Here is an 18,438-nt window from a genome sequence, read left to right as displayed (position 1 = left end):
AGGCAAGGCCAGGCTTGGGTCAGCTTTGATGTTTATTCCTTGCTCGGTGACACAGCGCAGCGTGGCACATCCTGGCGGGACGGGCGACGGAGCGGAACGTTTCGGGCACGGGGGTCTCGCTGCGGGTGGGTGCGAGCTGTCTCCCCAGCTGCGGCCGTGCCGGCGGGACCCGGGGTGTCGGTGGGGGTCCCACAGCTTCGGGGGGCGCTGGGCCAGGGCAGGGGGAAGGCACTGGTGCTGCGAAGCAGCGGGCAGGGTTGGATGAGGGTGAGGGTGCTCACTGCGGTGCGGGGAGGGCCGGGAAGCCCAGGCCGGTCTGGAGGGGCTCAGGGCGAGCAGAGCCCGGCTCCTGGTGCCTCACTGCGAGTGGATGAGCGCCCCAGCCCCCTGCCCGAAGCCAAAGCCTTTGGGCCCGAAGTTCTTGGCATAGCAACCTGCAGAGAGAGGGAAGAAAGAACAAGGTAAGGGCAGCAGCAAGAGGGGAACATGGGCACACAACCAGATCCTTCTCCCGAAGCAGGCACTGCTGAAACAGATCAGGCTTTGCCCTATCTGCTGGGCAAACAGAGAGGCCCCCCGGCCCCGCAGCCAGCCCCCAAATCAGCTGTGGGGGTCACCACCTCCCCAGCCCTCGCTCCCATCCCAGTTCCCAGCACAGGGGCTTGACCCCGTGCCTCCACCGCCAGCATCCAGGACAAGCTGCCCCCGACCTGAGGGGACCTGAGGCCCAGGACCCCTCTCATGGTGGCTGCGAGGGGCAGGGAAGGCGGCACGCACCTTTGCAGTAGATCTCCCCGTCTTTGTCTGCCAGGGTGGTGGACTCCAGGCTCTTGCCACACTTGGCGCAGCGGAAGCAGGACTTGTGCCAGGACTGCGGGACAGGAGCAGAGCACGGTCAGACGGCAGCCGGGGACAGGGCAGCAACGCTTTGGCTACCAAGCGGGTCCCTTTGGAGGCCCTGGTTCTGACCCAAAGCCATGAGCAAAGAGGTCTGGAGAGGATGAAAGCCCTTCTGTGGAAGAGCTGTCCTCCCCGCCTTCATGCACAGCGAAACCCCCCAGCCCCAGGGGGAGGATACAGAGGGGAAACATCTGACGGGGTCACTGAGCCCTGTTAGAGAGACTTCACCCTACCTGCAGCAGTCACTTAAGGCAGTAGGTAAGGAGCAATCACCCCCTCTTTGGGGGTCACACTCTCTAAAACACAAGGATAAATGCCCCAGCTTAGTGACCTGGGATCCACCACTGCTGCTGCACCTTAGCCTGGGGGGGACACCTGCCCCTGCACAACTTCAGCTCCAAGGAAGGCAGCAAACAGATATCAACAACGCAGAAATCAGCCAGCGTTTAAAAATAAAACTCCCCCACGGCCCTGCCAGTCCTCCAGGGATAAATGAGCTCACAGCCTCCGAGCAGCCCGCGGAGTAGCCAGAGCCGCTCACGGAGGAATTTAAATAAACAGTTTGGAAAACATGAAACCTTTTTTGGAAGAAAATGTGAAATTAGGGCCGGGGGAGGAGGTAGCTGATGGAGTCATCCAGCAAACATTAGCACATGAAATACATGCCCTGGAATCCTCTGAGGTCTGCTCGAGCACAATCGCTTTGCCAGATTTGGGTCCCTGTAAACATCGACAACAGCAGGAGGCCTAAAGCCCGGGTCATCGTTTTAAGGATACCTTTGCTTTCCAACCCTGGGCTGACCCACAACACATCCATCACAACCCCTGCACCGCCAGCTGTGGCACAACGATGCCACGCGGCTGGGGACACGGAGGATTCCAGCGAAGCGAGGATCTGGGTATGGCGAGCACCAGGGCTGCTGGGGGGCGTCCTGCATCGACCCGAGCTGACCCGGTGGGCTCCACACCTCCACCCACCTCCCCCTGCCCCGGGAGCAGCAATGACCTCGGAAATTTGCTCCCTGTCCCGAATTTGGGCTGCGGCATCCCAGCCAGCAGCAGAGGGCGGAGAAGACCCGCTGGACGATGCGTTTGACCAGTCAGCGGTGGCAGTGGCCACGGTCACACCACTGCTCATCCTCCAAACCCATCCAGCAGCAGGGACGTCCACCGCGACCTCCGCCGAGCAGCACTGACTACGTTTTATAAATCGTATTTCTCTCCCACCCACAGGCTTGGAGGAGTGAGGCAGCCTGGAGAACCTGGTTCCCAGAGGTGCCACACGCCCTCCTTTAGGCTTCCAGCGGGACCCGCGCGGGTCTCCCTGCCACACAGCCGCCCGTGCCACGTGCGTGCCCGTTCTGCTCCACCCCGCTTCTTACCTTTCCAGCTCCGATCACCTTCTCGGCCGCGTACACCGCCTGGCCGCAGCGAGGGCACCCGTCAGACCCGCCGACTTTCTGGGCCATTCTGGAGGCGTTGGGGTTGGTGGGTCGGTGGGACTGGCCCCTGCAGAGGGGAGGGAGCGCGTTATCAGGGCCGCAGGAGCAGGGAGGAGGAGGGAAGGGCTGCGGGAAGGCAAACCCCAACCCAGTTTTGGGGGGCCTGGCAGGGTGGTGTTGAGCCCCGTGGAAACTTCAGCCCCACGGCTGGGTGCTAGGAGGGGATGGGCAGCACGCTCGGGCTGTGGGGACGTGTCCCGTCAAGCCCTCATCCCGCTGAGAAGATGGGAGCAGACGTGGGCTTCCTGCCAGCTGCGTGGCATGCCCAGGACTCGGGAAGCTCCCTGAAACCGGCGGGCAGCTCTCCCTGCCCTGCTGATCCTCCAGGACGTTATTTCTTTGGCCAGGAGGGATGACCCATCCAGAAACACACCCGAGTCCACTTCCCCCACAGGGAGACCATGGGACAGGGCAGGAGCCGATTCCTCAGCACCTCGATGCTACCAGGAGCTGGGTTATACCGGGCTTCTCCCTCCTCCCTGGGCGCAGGGCCCAGCTGGGGGCTCAGAGCTTGGGGCTCTCAGCTTGCCCCAGGCTGATTTCACCCCAGGGTGAAGGAGGAAGGCTGCAGGGGGCAGGTGTCCCCGGGGAGCAAGGTGGCCCCAGCACTCTCCAGTTTAGGGTCTGCCGGTCATTCAGCGGGGTTTGCTGGGCTCCGTAGCCAAGCACCACGGCTGGACAGATGTGAGGGGAAAAAGACGTGTGCCCACAACGGTTTCAAAACAAGGCTTCAACTCACTCTTCGTATTTGATTCCCAGAGACTCGCCCTTGTCAGTGCTCAGGGTCCCTGCTCCCATCCCGTATCCATAGCCCTTGGGGCCGTACTTCTTGCCATAGCAGGACTTGCAGTAGATCTCCTCTCCATGCACGGCAACAGTGGTGCTGTCCAAGTTCTTCTTGCAGACCACTGGAAGAGAGGGGAGGGCCCAGCCATTAGCCGTGCACCCAGATCACCCTAATTAGCTGGAGAAAACAAGTCCTCACAAGGCATAGCACGGCTCGGCTTTCAAGGAGCAGGAAACCCTAGACGAGATCATTGTTCAAAGGGAGCGCATGCAAAACAGCTGGAGATAAGGATCACAACAAGAACATTGTCTGGCTTTAAAAGGAAGCAACCATCAAAGCTACAAGGCTGATAATAAATAAGGCAATAGCTCTGTTAACCCCGCTGGTGCCGGCATCCCCGGGGGGAAGCGGTGGAGGAAACGGGAGCCGCCATCAGCCAGGACGGGGCAGATTTCCCCACAGACCCCAGGCAGGTTCCCAAGCCCGGGGGATCTCGGTGCTGCAGCTCCGCCACGCTCCTCGTCCGCTGCAAGGACGCAGCGACAGGCACCTGGCTGAAAGCTTTTCAGGCAAATAGATTTTCCCTCGTGTTTAAAAGCAGGCCTGCAGCCGTTACGCTGCTGCATGCCAAGTCTTTTTGGCACTCCACGCTACGGTGTGCGGTTGCCTCCCCGTACCCTGAGACCACGAGGGGAGGGAGGTGTCCGTGCCAACACGAGTCACCCCGGTCTGTGACATGACCAGGGTGTGCAGGGGCACGCTCAGCACACCTGAGGCATTCAGGCTTTGGGCATCAGTGTGGGATGTAAGACAGGACACAAGGGGACGGCAGGGAGGCTTGGGGACCCGGCTGAGCCCATCCAGAGCCTGAGCCCGGTGCTGGGCTCAGACCACACAGGCTCCTCGCCCGACTTTTAGGTTTTCCTGACTCCTGTCCCAGCCCTGATCTCAGCCTCCACGTTGGCTTCCAAGCCCTTCCTGGCACTCACCGCCCGGCAAGCTGCAACGGAAGGAGAGCAGCAACCAAACAGGCTCGCAGCGATCTCCGGTGTTTACCTGCCCCATACAGAGCAAGACGCCCAAGGCAGAGTCCACGGCACTGGCAGCCAGCCCCAAAACAGATCCTGTTACAGCTGTGACACAGCCCTCTCCATCCTGCTTACATGCCTTAAATGTCAACGCTCCCAGCAGCCCGTTTCCCTCCCCACCAGCAGGAAAGTTTCTTGGCCTTTACCAATATCGCAGGAATGCAAACAGAGCACGGCGCTCCGCTAGTGCACTAAATACAGGGCGAGAGGCAGCGGCCCCGTTACTAAATATGGTGCTTCTCCTCCGTGGCCACCGGCAGCCCCGCACGCTGCTGATGGGAAAAGGAGGTGGAAAGGGAGCAGGAGGTGGACAGGGAGACGTGTCTTGCCATCTAAGGAGGGTCTGGCAGAGTCTCCTGCTGGCTGCGGGCTCGCCCAGCACTGCAGGCAGCGCGCGTCCCCGTGGCTCCGGTGAACGGGTCCTGTGGCTGCCGAACGGTGGTGGGCATGTGGGGTGTCACCGCGGGACCCCGGAGCTCATCGGGGGCAACTCCGTGCTCGCACAGACCCTGCAGGACTGGAATCTGGGGACTGACACCAGCAGGTTTAAAGGCTTTGTGCTAGGGGTGGCAGCGAACCACGGCATCTGGCTTTCTCTTCCGCTGCCCCGCGTCTGAACCAGCCACGCTTTGCCAGGCAACACAGAAATTCCTCCCCAACTGCTTCCTAGAAATCAGCCCCAGCTCCCCATTTTCTGCATTGCAGAGATTCCAGTGCGCTGCACTCATCGCCTTAAGGACCCTTTGTTTTTCTAGGAGCAGCTGAGCTGCCCCACAAAGCAGCCGTACACGAGCTGAGGCCGGCGGCCCCTTACATTACACTTCTGCCTCGTTGTGTTGACTCGCTTGGACCCACGCCATGCAGTCAATCAGCACTCACTCCCGGAGCCCATCTCCTGTTTTAATGCACTGTGGTAGGTTTGGCTCCCTTCTGATTATTTTCTTGGCAAATCAGGCCCGAGTATTTGTTTTTCTGCCCTAAAGATAACGGCTTCGAATTCCCCGGTGGGGCCCAAGCGCAGCGCTGGGGGAGAGGCTGGGAAGGGAGGCGGAGCGGGGAGCAGCTCGGCATCGCCCGCGGCCCGTGGCACGGGGCTGGAGCAGGCAAGGCAGAGCTGCTGGGGTACGGGCAGAGCACAGGGGCAGCAGCCCGGGCTGCAGTCGCCTCCAGACCTCTCCCTGGTGGCTTGTTTCCGTGTGTTCCCTTCTCGGAGCAATGCCTCGTGCCTGATGTCTTGGCTCCCGGTGCCAGCCCCGTGCTCTGGGTGCTGGCGTGGTGCAAGCACCCCCCAGCACCGCCCCTCTGTGCAGAAAGGGCCATGGGGAAGGACGGATGCAGAGCCGGGAGACCTCAGTCCTCAGACTGGAGGGCGCTCCGAGGTCCCCCCACCAGCATTGTTTCAGACGGTAAAAGCCAGCGGCGGGGGCAAACAAGGGAAACGTTCCCCACCCTCCTTATCTGGGGCTGCGGAAGAAAGGACTTCCTGCTGCAGGGAGCCAGCACAACCTGCCACCGCTCCTGCCCGTCCAGGGAGAGCCGCTCGGCAAACTCCCTTTCTCGTCCCCTCGAGCCAAAGCAAGCTTTTCAGCCCGGGCACTGCCAGGCAGGAGGGCTCCCGCTCACGCTGGCCGCCCCCCGCGCTGCGCAGGGAGCTGCTGTCCCACGCCCGCATCCATCCGTCCGCAGGCCAAGCAGACCCACGCCAGGTGGACACGGGAGTACGGCGCAGCCCAGTCCCCCGAGGACGCTGCTATTTCCCCGCTGCAACTGGCCTACGGAGAGCAGCTCTAGCCGCGTGCCTGTTCACACACCTTCCCCTCGCTGCCCACATGGGAAAGATCCCGTCTGTGCTCCCTGCTGCAATGGGAGGCACGTGGGAACAGGGCTGAGACGACGTGAAACCTCCGCGGGGCCCTGCTGAACGGGCAGCTCTGAGGCGCACCCCCACCGCTGCTGCTCTGCGACGGGTGCAACGTGTTGACGGGCCACCAGCAGTCGCACACAGTGTGCACACTCCTGTTAGCGCATGAGAAGCAGTAGTTCTGTTCAGGGACAGCCTTCAGGGCGGGGGAAAGCTGGTGACACGCAGGCTGAGGACAGTGGCAGTCTTGTTGTTCAAAGGACGTTGGGCTGGGACCTGCAGCGTGGCTGTCCTGGCTTTAAGGAGCTGCTCTCAGCGATGTGACGCTGCTCACCAGTCCCCGCACTGCTGCCCTGCTATCTCCGAAGGGAGACGTGAGTGTCCAGGACCTGCAGGACCTGCACGAGGAGTGCTGGCAGGTTTCTGCAGAGCACACCGAGGGAGGGCCCCCTGCAGTCAGTCCCCAGCCAGACCCCGTTCCTCTGCCCTTCCCTGGAGGCGTCACTTGGGTCCCAGCGTCCGACAGGGACACCCTCTGCAACAGCAGCTCGGCAGGCAGGCTGCTGGGGACGCCTCAGCACTTCCCAGCAGGCTTTCCACCAGCAGAAGGACCACATCTTCTTCCCACTGGGACACCGGACACAGGGGCAGGTCCCACATCACCTCCCAGTGCCCAACCACCTTTGCAATGCGGCAAAGCCGCACAGAGGGTCACAGTTAGCATCGTCCCAGAGCAGCGCAGGGGCCGTGCCCCCTTCTGCCACCACTGCGTGCAGAGGCCCCGTCTCGCGCTCCAACCCCAAACGTCCGGAGGCGCCCCGAGGACTCAGCCTCGCCTTTCCCTGGGGCAGGGACCGAGCGTGTCTGTGTGTGGATGCCGGCTAAGGCCAGCCCTGACAGCTCGGACGGCCCCTGGTGTTCCGGGCTGCTCCTCCAGCAGAACTGACTTCCCAGTGCGGAGGAGAGCAGACGCCTGCCACAGCTCCCACAGCCCAGCTGCTCGTGGAGGAAGCCTAAGGAGCGCTTACGCAGCTCGTGAACAGGACGGGAGCGGGGGGTGAGCGGGGCAGGAGGGCCGAGGGAAGGGCTGGTACTCACTGCACAGGAAGCAGGACTTGTGGAAGCTGCTGCCTTCGCACTGCACCTCCTCGGCGAAGTACACCGCCTTCTGGCACACGCCACACTTCTTCCCTCCACCCCAGTTCGGCATTCTGCGGAGAAAGCAGGGGCAGAAAACATTTGCTGGTTGCATCGGTTCGCAGAGCTGCTAATTAGCGGAATTAGCAGAACCCAGGACGCCCAGGGGACCCACCGCTACGGCACCCAGCAGCACAGGGGCACCCAGGGACGATGGGTGCTGCCAGCCAGCAGGAACGGCCCCGTCCAGGAAGCTGTGGGAGCTCACGACTCCTTTCGTGCAAGGGCAAGGGAGGAAGAGGATGATGATGGAGGCTCACAGGGGCACGTGCTGATGCCACCAGATGCTGGGGGCTCTGGCACCGTGTCCCCCACAGCCTCCATACCCTGTGCATGACCGGCCGGCCGCTCACACCTCCTCCCTGTACGGGGACCTCAATCTGCTCCAGGACTGCAGGAACAGAGCGAAGGCTGGGAAATGGGCAGCCCGAGGGGCACAGGACAAACACCTGAGCACTGCCATGCAGCTCCTGGGCAGGATATAAATGCTTCTGCTTCTCCCTCCTCTTTCCTGAAATGTCTCTGGTGACGCGTGATCAAAGGGCCCCTTTATCTGCAGATTGCAGATAAAATCTGCAGATAACCCCAAAATACGAGGAGAGGTTAACACAGGTGGCTGGTCTCCAACCCAGCCTCGATGTTTTTGAAGACCAGGCCAACAGAAACCTCAGGACACTCAAAATCAACAAAGTCCTGCTAGGAGGTGCCGAGGGAGGCCGGCTGGTTGAGCGTGGCCAAGAGGAGGCTGAGGAGGATCTAATGGCAACCCCAGGTAATTACAAAGACAACAGAACCAAACGATTTTTGGCGGTGCCCCGTGGTACAGGAAGGGTCCTTGGGCACAAGCTGGAGCTCGGGAGGTCTCCAGGGACCTCTCCCCGTCAACACCTCTATAATCCTCCATCCTGCTTCCACGTGAGAACGGGCAGCGGGAGCCGCCTTCCCCTTCCCCAGCTCCTGGAAAGGGGGGGCGAGGTCCCCAAACCAAGCAGCACTTGCACTGCACGCCCCCCGAGCCAGGTGCCACCCCCCCACGGGCAGCACCAGAGGCAGGGTGCTGGGTCAGGAGCTGTTTGGGTGAGACGCGGAGGCAGGAAGCCTGTTGTGAGCTGGGTTTCCTACCAGCGCGCGGCGGTGCCAAATCCCTCCCTTTCGGACAGATCATCCCAGTCCCGGCCTTTGCATTGCCTTAAAAGGGCACGAACCGTTTCTCTGGAAAGCGCCTTATTTCGTGATTTCCTCCTGTCCTGGCAGGACCAGGTTCGGGAGCTTCCCCGGGGGGCAGAAGCAGCCCGGGCAACCCCCCCCCAGCCCGGGGCAGCAGAGCTGCCACCAGCCCCTCCTGCCCCATGCCAGACCCCTCGGGAACAGCACGCCGCTGGCTGTGGCACGTGGTTGTGGCTCTCCTGCCCCTTCCCAAGCAGGACAGCCACCAGGTCCCACCGCTGGGGCCTTTGGAGCCCCTATTTATTTATTTTTTTCCCTTCCAGCAGCAGCAAAGGAAGAAGCTTTGTCTACCCAAAGCGAGGACGCCCTTCTCTGAGCCACGGGGCACAGAGGCTGCTCCCAGGTCCAGCCCTGTTGTCTGCCCCCGGAGCAGATCAGGCCCTCGTGCTGCTTATTTTCCGCATCTGCCGCGGGAAGATTAGAGGTGACGCTTTGTGTAAGCAACTTGACTGCGACCGGGGCAGGGGAACCCCGCCGGAAAGCACCCAGCAGCACAGAGGCAGCCCCGGAAAAGCTCCATAAACGGTCCCCAGACAGGACGGATCTGTAGGGAACCGGCTTGCCCTGGGGACACACGGGCTTGTGACGGCCACAGCAGGGCGCAGAGAGAGCTCGACAGAAGCTCTAAGTCACAGGTAATTCCCTCTCGGTCCACGACACGCAGGGCACATGCTGACAGCCCGGCAGGCTGCAAGAGAGACAGAAAAGCAGCTTATGCTAGGGTTCGGTTGGCAGGAAAAATAGCAATATAGGGATGCTTCCCAAGCCCTGCGAAGCACCCAGCTCACGGAGCCTGCACCAGCTGCCTCGGATGTACCAGCAAAAACCTCACGCCGGCCATCCGGGCAGAGCCGTCACCCCAGCTCCCCCCTTAACGGCTGCTTGAAGGGATCTTGAAGGGATCTCGGGGGCTTTGCAATCATTTCCACATTCCTCAGCGTGCTCTGAGCCATGAGGCTGATCGCTACGCTTGTAACACTCAGTGACCACAGTCGCACTTCTCCAAATCACCATCAGGCCCACTCCGAACGGGAAACACAAGGGGAGCGTCCGGCAGTCAAAGGCCTCGCTGAGCACGGGCACGCGTGAGACCCAGGGCAGCCAAACCCACAATTATTTCCCTCCCTCCTGCAGCTCCTCGCATCCCCCAGCACCGAGGGAATCCCAACCGGCGCCCTACAGACGGCATCCTCTGCGCCAGCCGTGGCTCAGCGCTGCGGCCGGAATGTCGTCTGCTCTGAGCGAGGCAAGGGGCCCTAGAAACTAAGAGACGGCCGTGCTATCAACAGCCGTATGGCTTGGAAGTGAAGAACCGCGAGTCTGACGTGTTTTGGAGATTAACTGTAATTCCAGTGCCCGGTGTCTGGCCCTGGAGCAGCACGGTTCACCTGCTCAGAGCAAGTTACAGCCTCACCCACCTTCCAGACGAGCCTGTGGCACACCAAGTCAGGAGGCAGCCCAGGCTACGCTAAAGAACCAGGCACAACCCAGTACAGAACCAGCACGCCCCAGTGCTTTGGGATGCCGCTAAACCTGGGCTTTAAGGGAGAGCAGGATGCAGGTGATGCCAGCAGCTGGAGGAATAACAGACTGACGCCCTCTGCTTCCAGGGGCTGGAGAGACCGCCGTGCTCACGCCACGTGCCCCAGAGCTGGCACCCACAGTTTTACCTGCCTGGGTTTTAACTGTTGGAGCGAACGCAGCACCCACCGCAGCGTGCAGGCAGCGTCACGGCTACGGGGCGCTCACAGCAGCGCGGGTTCTCGCCTTGCACCCTCCAGTGAACCCCACCTGCAGCCACCGGGACGTCGGCACAATCGTTTGTGCTCCTGCAGCAGCTGGAGAACCTTCCCCAAGTACAGGCCCAGCTGTTCTGCTGAAAAGACCCTGCAGCGATTCGTCACGGAGTACTCGCTTTGTACTCGGAGGAGATCACTAAGGACCAGGAGACCCAAGCTGGCTTATGTAAAAGGTTATTTTTTTCGCAAGGAGCATTAATAAGAGGGGATGGCAGGAAAGCACCGGTGCTGCACAAAATTCACTCTGGATGATACTCACAGCAGTTGGTGCAGGATTATTGCGTGGCCTGCCAAAGGGACAGGACAAAGGGAGGAAAGCACAGCTGGAGCCCCAAGCCCTGGGGTGCGATTACTGCCTTCCAGTTAGAGAGCAGCTGGCACGGCTGTGACACGAGCGTTTATCTGAAGCGGGAGGCACCTGGACAGAGCCCAGGCAGAGCAGAAAGGAGTCAGCTCACGGTGATGCACGCAGCTCCAGGAGGGAAATCACCAGGACGGAGCATCAGGGACCTGCACTGGGGCCCGTGGGGCCTCTGCCCCTAACAAACGGCATCGTGCATGAAGCAGCTTTCACATCACCTGGGCACAAGTGGAAACGGCCCTACAAGATGCAGCTGGAAACGTCCCCCGTACCCCCATGTCATCAGCAGTGACACGAGGAGACTTGGGCTGCCAACGGTGTAAGTGAGGACAAATGAGTATCATCCACCACACAGTGGTGTTGAACTGGTGAGCAAGAGGAGAAGGGGGTCCTGAGGACTGCGAGCATTGGGATGCAGCAAAACACTGAGATCACAGCACAGAAACCAGTGAACCGACCGCGCAGCAGCAGCCGCATAGGGTCAGACATCTCTGGGGGCTTTGCCTGGATGGGAAGGGTCGGGGGGTCCGAGGTGGAAAGAGACCCTCACACAAGGTGGGTGTACTCAACGCCACCAGTACCCGGAGCAGGATGCTCGGCACTGCTTCTGCTGCTGTCACAAGGCAGGTCTGCAGGTTTGCTGTGCAGGGATGGGGCCAGCGCCAGGCCAGCAGGGTGCTGAGCCTGCTGCCATACATGGGTATTTGTGAGCGCTCACCCACCGCGACTGCAACGCGCCTGCGGGGCTGCGTGCTCCTGCCTGCTGCTCACACGGCTCCCAGGCTGTGGCTGCAAACCTGTAGGCTTCCTATCACAACTGGACATTCAACTGATTTGTCAAAGAAAATCCCGATTTCACCTAGAACAAACGCCAAAAGCATTTTCAGATAGGCTAAGAAAAGCTACTGACTTCTGCAGGAATCACAGCCCCTAATCCGACCGAGCCCACCTGAGCTTTCGCAAACCTTTCTGCCCCATCGGTCACCTCCTCGGCACGCTGCGCTGCCTCCCGGCAGAGGGGAGAGGAGCTCAGGAGCCCGGCAGACGGAGGAGATGGAGGCTGCCCGGACAGCACGCCCCAAACCGCCGGCACAGGGGAAGGGACCGTGCTGCCTGCGCTGTCCCTCAACGCCCCAGCAGCAGCAAGCGCTGGGCCACATGTGCTGGGCAGCGCGTCCTGCCCAGGGCCACGGCTGATCCCAGCAAGAGCGAGCCCCTTTCCAGCCTCGCCACCGAAACCTGGAGGCGCGGAGGCCTCGCCGATCTCCCACCTATCGCCGTGTCTCGCTCCCAGCATCCCATCCCCATCCTCGAGAGGTGCTCGGGGACTTTGAAGCAGCTGCTGCTGAGCTCCGGCTTCCCCGGCGAGCAGCACCTCTTGGCAGCACCCGCCGCGTCTGCCAGGCGCTAATTAACGCCCTCTCCTACGCGCTGGCCCCGCTGCCAGCTCCGAGGATCTGAAACCGTGCCCGAGAGCATCCAGCCAGCTCCTGAGCGCTGGGGATCCCTTAATACAGGGGTGTGCAGGGGAGGAGGGGATCAGGGCTGCAGGAGGGGATCAGGGGGGCTGCAGGAGGGGACCTGGCCCCCCAGGGCTCCCCATGCTGACAGACGAGGCTGTAGCAGAGCTCTGGGCCAGGAGGGAGCCCCCCGGCATCACGGCCCGCCTGGGGCGGCTCCCGAGCCCCGGGGCCAGGCGTTGTGCCCGCCGGGGCCGTCCTCCCCCCCCCACGCGTGCCCGTGCCCTGCCCGTGCCCTCCCTTCCCCACCCGGCCCGCAGGAGGCTGGGGGGGTCCCGCGGCGCCCCCCGCACCTACCTGCAGCGGGGCCGGGCGGGTCGGGTCGGGTCGGGTCGGGTCGGGAGGCGGCGGGCGCGGCGCTGTGCAGCCCGAGGCCGCTCGGGGGCTTTTGTTGGCGGCGGGGGAAGGCGGCGCTTGGCGCTCGGCGCCGGCCCGGCTCGGCCCGGCCCGGCCTGATGTCACGGCGGCCGCCCGCCCCGCGGGGCCGCGCGGGAGGGCACGGCCCGGCCCGGCCCCGCCGCCATGCCTGAGGGGCCCGCCTCAGCGGCCCGCCGGCCCCCCCACGCGTCTCCCTGTCGCCATACGTGTCCCCCTGTCACTTCACGTGTCCCCCTGTCACCCCACGCAGCCCCCTGTCACCCCGTGCAGCACCCTGTCATTATACGTGTCCCCCCGTCACCCCGCACATCTGTCACCTCACACCTCCCCCTGTCACCCCATATATCCCCCTGTCACCATACGTGTCCCCATCACCTCACTTGTCCCCCTGTCACCCCACACAGCCCCCTGTCACCATATGTGTCCCCCAGTCACCCCACACATCTCCCTGTCACCTCACATATCCCCCTGTCACCCCACGTGTCTCCCTGTCACCCCACAGAGCCCCCTGTCATCCCATGCATCCCCTTTTAACCCCACACAGCCCCACTGTCACCCCACACATCCCCCTGTAATCCCACACAGCCCCGCTGTCACCCCACACAGCCCCCTGTCACCCCACACAGCCCCCTGTCACCCCACACAGCCCCACTGTTGCCCCACACAGCCCTGCTGTCGCCCCACACGTCCCCCTGTCACCCCACGCAGCCCACTGTCACCAAACCCTACCGAGTCCCATCACTAACCCATGTCCCTCAGTGCCACGTCCACACATCTCTTAAATACCTCCCGGCACGGGGACTCCCCCACCTCCCTGACAGCCGGTTCCGACGCCTGACCCCCCTCTGCGTGAGGAAATTCTTCCCGACGGCCAAGCTAACCCTGCCCTGGTGCACCTGAGGCCGTTGCCTCGTGTGACCCGAGAACAGAGACTGGACCCCCTCTCTGCAGCCTCCTTTCAGGTGGGCTCTGCCCTCAGCCTCCTCCTCTCCAGCCTGAACACCCCCGGTCCCTCAGCTGCTCCTCACAGCTCTTGTTTCCCAGCCCCTTCACAGCTTCGCTGCTCTTCCCTGACTGCATTCCGCACCTGAATATCTTCGAGAAGATTCAGCCCATTGGAGCTCACCTGGACCCGGAGGCCAGCAAAAGCCAGGAGCCTCCAGGAGCCTCTAGGAGGGGACACCGGGGAAGAGAGCGGTTTTGCTGCTGCCTGCGGCAAACGCTCCTATTTAATTTATCTAGCATGGGCTGGCCTTTTTCTACTTGAAAAAGAAAGAGACCACCTACAGATCTTTGGGGCTCGAGGGTCCCTTTCTGCTCGTTCTCTTCTAAACCACAGTGCCCGAGGCAGGCAGCCTGTCTGCAGCAGGCTCAGAGCCTGGGCACAGCTTCACGGGACAGAGCCGAGAGGAAGGGAGGAGCGGGAGGGGAGCAGAGGGAGGTGCTTCCTTTGGACCTAGAAAACTTTGGCATTGTATCCTTTGCCCTGAGCTGTGGGTAAGAAATTCCTGGTCCTGAAGCAAGACCTGAAATGCAGGGAGGGGACGAGGATCACGAGGGGAAAATGCTGCTCATGTCCTGTGCGCAGGGCAGAGGCACCTAATTTCTGTCCCAGAGGAACAGGATGCCTCAGAGTAGCCGCGCTGCCACGCTGGGTGACAACGCTTCGTGTGGGAACCCAGGCCCTGACCAAGCAAGGACAAGCCGAGCACAGGTGACCTGGCAGGCATGGCCCATCCAAGGGCTCAGAGCACCACAGGTCACCTCGTCACTCGGGGACATTAGGAACAGGTAGGTGACTGGTGTTAGCTGGGCATTCAGGGCCCACAGACAGGAACGTGCGGCTCATAGTTAGCAGGGTCCGGCCATATCACTGAGTGGGGCACCACCAGATGCCATGATGCACGTTGCCAAGAGGACAGAAACGTGAGCACACTGGTGTCACCCAGAGCAGTTGGTCATGGCAGCCGTGGATCTTCCACAGGGCTCCCTGAGGCCTTGTTGACAGTTACACTCCTACCCCTGAGCTGCTGCAGCCACAGCTCAGGGCTGCGTCCTTCCCCTCGGGGTTGGGAAACCTCTGCCAGATGACTCAGAGGAAGTGTCTAATGCACAGCACTTGGTGCTGCAGATGTCAGCCTCCAGCAGACCTGGACAGAGTTGGCCTCTCCAGCTGACTTCCCCTGGCTGTGCATCAGGGGTTGTCAGGTTTCAGAGGCTCACATACCCCTGCTTCTTTTCTCCAGAGATGAGTGTGTGAATTAAAAGCTGACTCACTGCCTCAGCCCTCTGCATCCTAAAATGTGGGGTCTACTGCTGCAAACCTCAGGTCTGCTCTTTGCTCTGGGGCTGTTTGCTCCAGAAGGGGCTGGAGGAGGAGATCAGACTCGTGAAGTACCTAACCCTCTGTAAGGAGGGAGTGAGGTCCAGGCCTGTCCCCTCCCCGGCACGGGCAGCGGGATGCCTTGCTGTCTCAGTGAGACACTCTTCCCTTTCAGGGCAGAGTCCAAACTCATTCACATCCCCGAGCAGCAGAGCTACCGCTCGGGCTGTGCACCACAGGCTGGCTTCAGCTCTTCATTCCCTTTCATTGCTGCAGCCTCACCGTCCATTCAGCAGCACCTAGGAAGGAAGGAGACAAAAAGTTTTCACTTCAAGACTCCTTTTCTAGCAGGGGGAAGAAGGCAAAGCAGCTCCAGGAGCTCGGGCATGTGCTGTGGGTCCCCACGCCATCTAGTGTCGCACCAGCAGTGGGATGCTCCACGCTCTGCTGCAGGGCTGGGGAAGTGCAAGCGAGGAAGGCGGTGAGACTGTGGGCCCTGCAGCCTCCTAAGCAAGGTCAGTGGGTGATGTGCAGCAGGGACCTTAACCCGCTCCAGCTTTATTTCCAGAAAGACTTGGGCACGTGCTTGGCTTCACACAGCACAAATTGTCCCAGCAGCTCACGATGGTGCAGTTAAAATGTGCCGGAGACGTCATGGGCACCTGGGAATGATCCCACCAGCAGGTTAAGGCAAACAGTGTCCTGGACTGGTGAACTGGGAACCAAGCTGCCAAAAGGAGTGACCAAAGACAATGTGGGGTTGCAAGAGATCAAAAATGGTGCTAAAAGCTTGAAACAAAACCAGCAGTATTTGTGGGACATCGTCAGGGTAACCAAATCTTAAAAGAACGTGGAGTTCACAAGCTGTTAGATTCTGTCTTTGATCAACCATAGTACCCATGGCAGGTTTTGTAAACTCATTTTTCAGCAAACATAAAAGGACTGATTTTTTTTTTTTTGGAACTCCAGACAAACAAGCTGCTGGCAGAGGTGCATAAAAAGCACAAACCTGGGCCATTCCAGGAAGCCGTTTTATTATATAAATAAAGCGCTTATTTATAACAGAGCAGTTAAAGGAAATTCAGTGAGAAACTGAAGGGAAGGAAAACAGTACTTAAAGATGTTAGCAGCTGGAAGCACACAGACAGAAGTTTTGTTCAGGATCTGGGAGCTGCATGGCCAGCAACACGTGCTCACGTAGATCATCCTGGGAGTAGATGTGGAATAATGCTTTTTGTTCAAAAGCTTCCTGCTGAGATAGGAAGGCCAGAGCTGAACTGAATTTGAAGGCATGGATCATAGGAAAGCAGAGGTGGGAATGTGTTCACGAGTGTCAAGGATCCAGGGTGTGTTTGAGAGGAGGAAAGGATGGCAAGAGGCTCATAGCCACAGACAATAGTCCTTTCTTGCAGCCAAGTCTTTTTTTTTTTTTTTCCCCTGGGGTTATAGTCCATTTTCAAGATAAATTGTATTTGGAATAGGGCTGCCATTCTTCTGGCTGTGGTTGCTACAGAGTGGGGGCAGTTTGCAGAAAGCACAGATTACAGCAGACATTTCCAGGAAGGCACTGGACTGACTCCCTGGCATACAGAGCAAATCCCACAGTTCGGGGACTCATGCAGATCTGTGCACGTGCAAAGCAGCTCTGCATCCCAGAAGTAACGGTACATATGCCAGAAATTTTGGGATCACTGTTTGTATGATTTATAGCCAGTTCTCATGAGCTGTGTCTGTGCAGGACTTCTTGGCATCCAGAAGTTTAGTCAGATGTCCAGGAATCCTGGACAGATGTAGAAAACTCTCTAAATACACTTGGGTAAAATTCCTGTAAGGAAAAGAAAAGGCAAGTTTTAAAAACATAAATGGCTGATAGGCGGTTTTCACAGGAGTGCGGGGGGGTCTTGTCAGCTGTGAAGGAGAAGGGGGTGGCCGGCAGCCCCGTTACCACATTGCAGGTGGAGAAGACACTCAGAGAACCGTAAGCCACACCACTAGCGTGGCTGTGCACATCGCTGCGCTGGAGCTATGGCTCACATCAGCCTGGCATGCAGCCAGAAGTAATTAAACGCTTGAAGCAATAAATGCAAAGTAACGGAGCTCCAGGCCTGATCCGGCGTGGGCTCAGCAGGTTTGTCACCATGAATAACTGATCCCGCTGGGAAGAACATAACGTAAAGGACGGGAAGGCCACAGCTGGTCACCCCAAATGGGACCCAGCAGGCCCACATCTCACAGGGGCCAGGAGCGGGTGCTGACGGCTCCCAGCCTCCAGCATCCTCCAAAGGCCTTTCTGAACCAAGGACAGCGACTTCGTATTTATGTCCCATGACTGATTTAGTGCCGTTAATCTGTCCGGTTGTATTTAAGCCCATTTCAACATCTACCATCCTCATTGCCTTGCTAGTTGGAGCTCCATACTGAACTACATACTATGTGAGGCCATTTTCCTTGTCACTCTTTTCTGAAACCTTTCCGTGCTAGCGATTCCTAACTTCAGCTTTGTGATTTTAGACTGCTAATGAACCGTGATCTGGTATTTTTATGGGCATTTAATAGCCCCTAATGTGGCCCCTAGTTCTGTTCATTGGAGTGGGCTCTAATAATCTGCATGCTGGAGACATCAGATACGCTGCGCTGTAGTTCCCTGGGTTTTCCCTGAAGCTGCTGTTTTAAGACTAATGGGCAAACGCCATCTGGTCTGGGGGATTTGTTGCCGATCACTCAGCAGCACGCTCGTTCTGTGCTTCCTCTGCAGAACAATTCGAGGCGAACCCAGCAGCTGGCCCCACACAACAACCCGAAGGACGAGGGGGCAGCCCCCGGGCTCTGAGCGAGGAACGTGCTCGGGGAAACCGAGCCGAGAGCTGCCAGGAGGGGCTGCCCGGGGCCGTGCTGCGGCGCTGCAGCCACGAGGGGGGGCTCGGGGAAGGCACAACGAAGAGGTTTCGGCTGGGAACGGCCGCAGCGGGGCTGGGAATGCCCGCAGCGGGGCTGCAGCCGGGGGAGCCGCGGGCCGAGGGCCGGGCGGCCGCTGCCTCAGGGCAGTTCTGCGCCTCGCAGCTCCCCGGCCCGCCTTAGGCGGGGCTTTAATGACGAGAAAAGCCCCAAGCGGCGCCCTCACGGCACCCTCCTGGCGGAGCGGGGCCGCCCGGGGACCGCCGCCCGCCGCGGGGCCCAGGCCGCCATTTCCCCTCAGCTCCCCCCTCAGCGTCGCGGGGCCCCGCGGGGGCGCTGCGGGGCTGACGGGCGGGGCCGGAGCTCCCCAGCCCCGAGGCCGGGCCGGTTCCCGGCGCCACACGGGCGGGGTGCCGGCGGCTGCCGGGATGGGAGAACGGGGAGCAGGGGACGGGAGAACGGGGAGCAGGAGACGGGGGAGGCGGCAGCGGGCGGCGCTGTGATGGCGGCCAGCCCGCCCAGCTAGGGCGGGAGGGAAGCAGAGGCTTCTGGGAGTTGTAGTCCAAGGGCGCGCCCAGGTGCGGCGCCGCGCGGGGGCCG

The 18,438-nt window shown here is 60.7% G+C and overlaps 1 protein-coding gene across 1 annotated transcript; it reads right to left on the bottom strand.

The window, feature by feature from the left end:
* Nucleotides 1-14: 14 nt before the first annotated feature.
* On the bottom strand, nucleotides 15-12,678 carry CSRP1 (cysteine and glycine rich protein 1). Its single transcript, XM_048071260.2, has 6 exons — nucleotides 12,540-12,678; nucleotides 7,237-7,349; nucleotides 3,142-3,310; nucleotides 2,283-2,409; nucleotides 778-871; nucleotides 15-434 (listed from the first exon to the last, which is right to left on the bottom strand). The coding sequence occupies exons 2-6, from the start codon at nucleotides 7,346-7,348 to the stop codon at nucleotides 358-360; spliced, it is 579 nt and encodes a 192-aa protein (XP_047927217.1). The 5' UTR covers nucleotide 7,349; nucleotides 12,540-12,678; the 3' UTR covers nucleotides 15-357.
* Between the last annotated feature and the right edge of the window lie 5,760 nt (nucleotides 12,679-18,438).

This window comes from Anser cygnoides, chromosome 25 (genome assembly GCF_040182565.1).
Source record: "Anser cygnoides isolate HZ-2024a breed goose chromosome 25, Taihu_goose_T2T_genome, whole genome shotgun sequence".
In the NCBI taxonomy this organism is placed as follows: Eukaryota; Metazoa; Chordata; class Aves; order Anseriformes; family Anatidae; genus Anser; species Anser cygnoides.
Note: the sequence above shows the minus strand (reverse complement) of the source record. Positions and strands in the feature narration are given on the sequence as shown.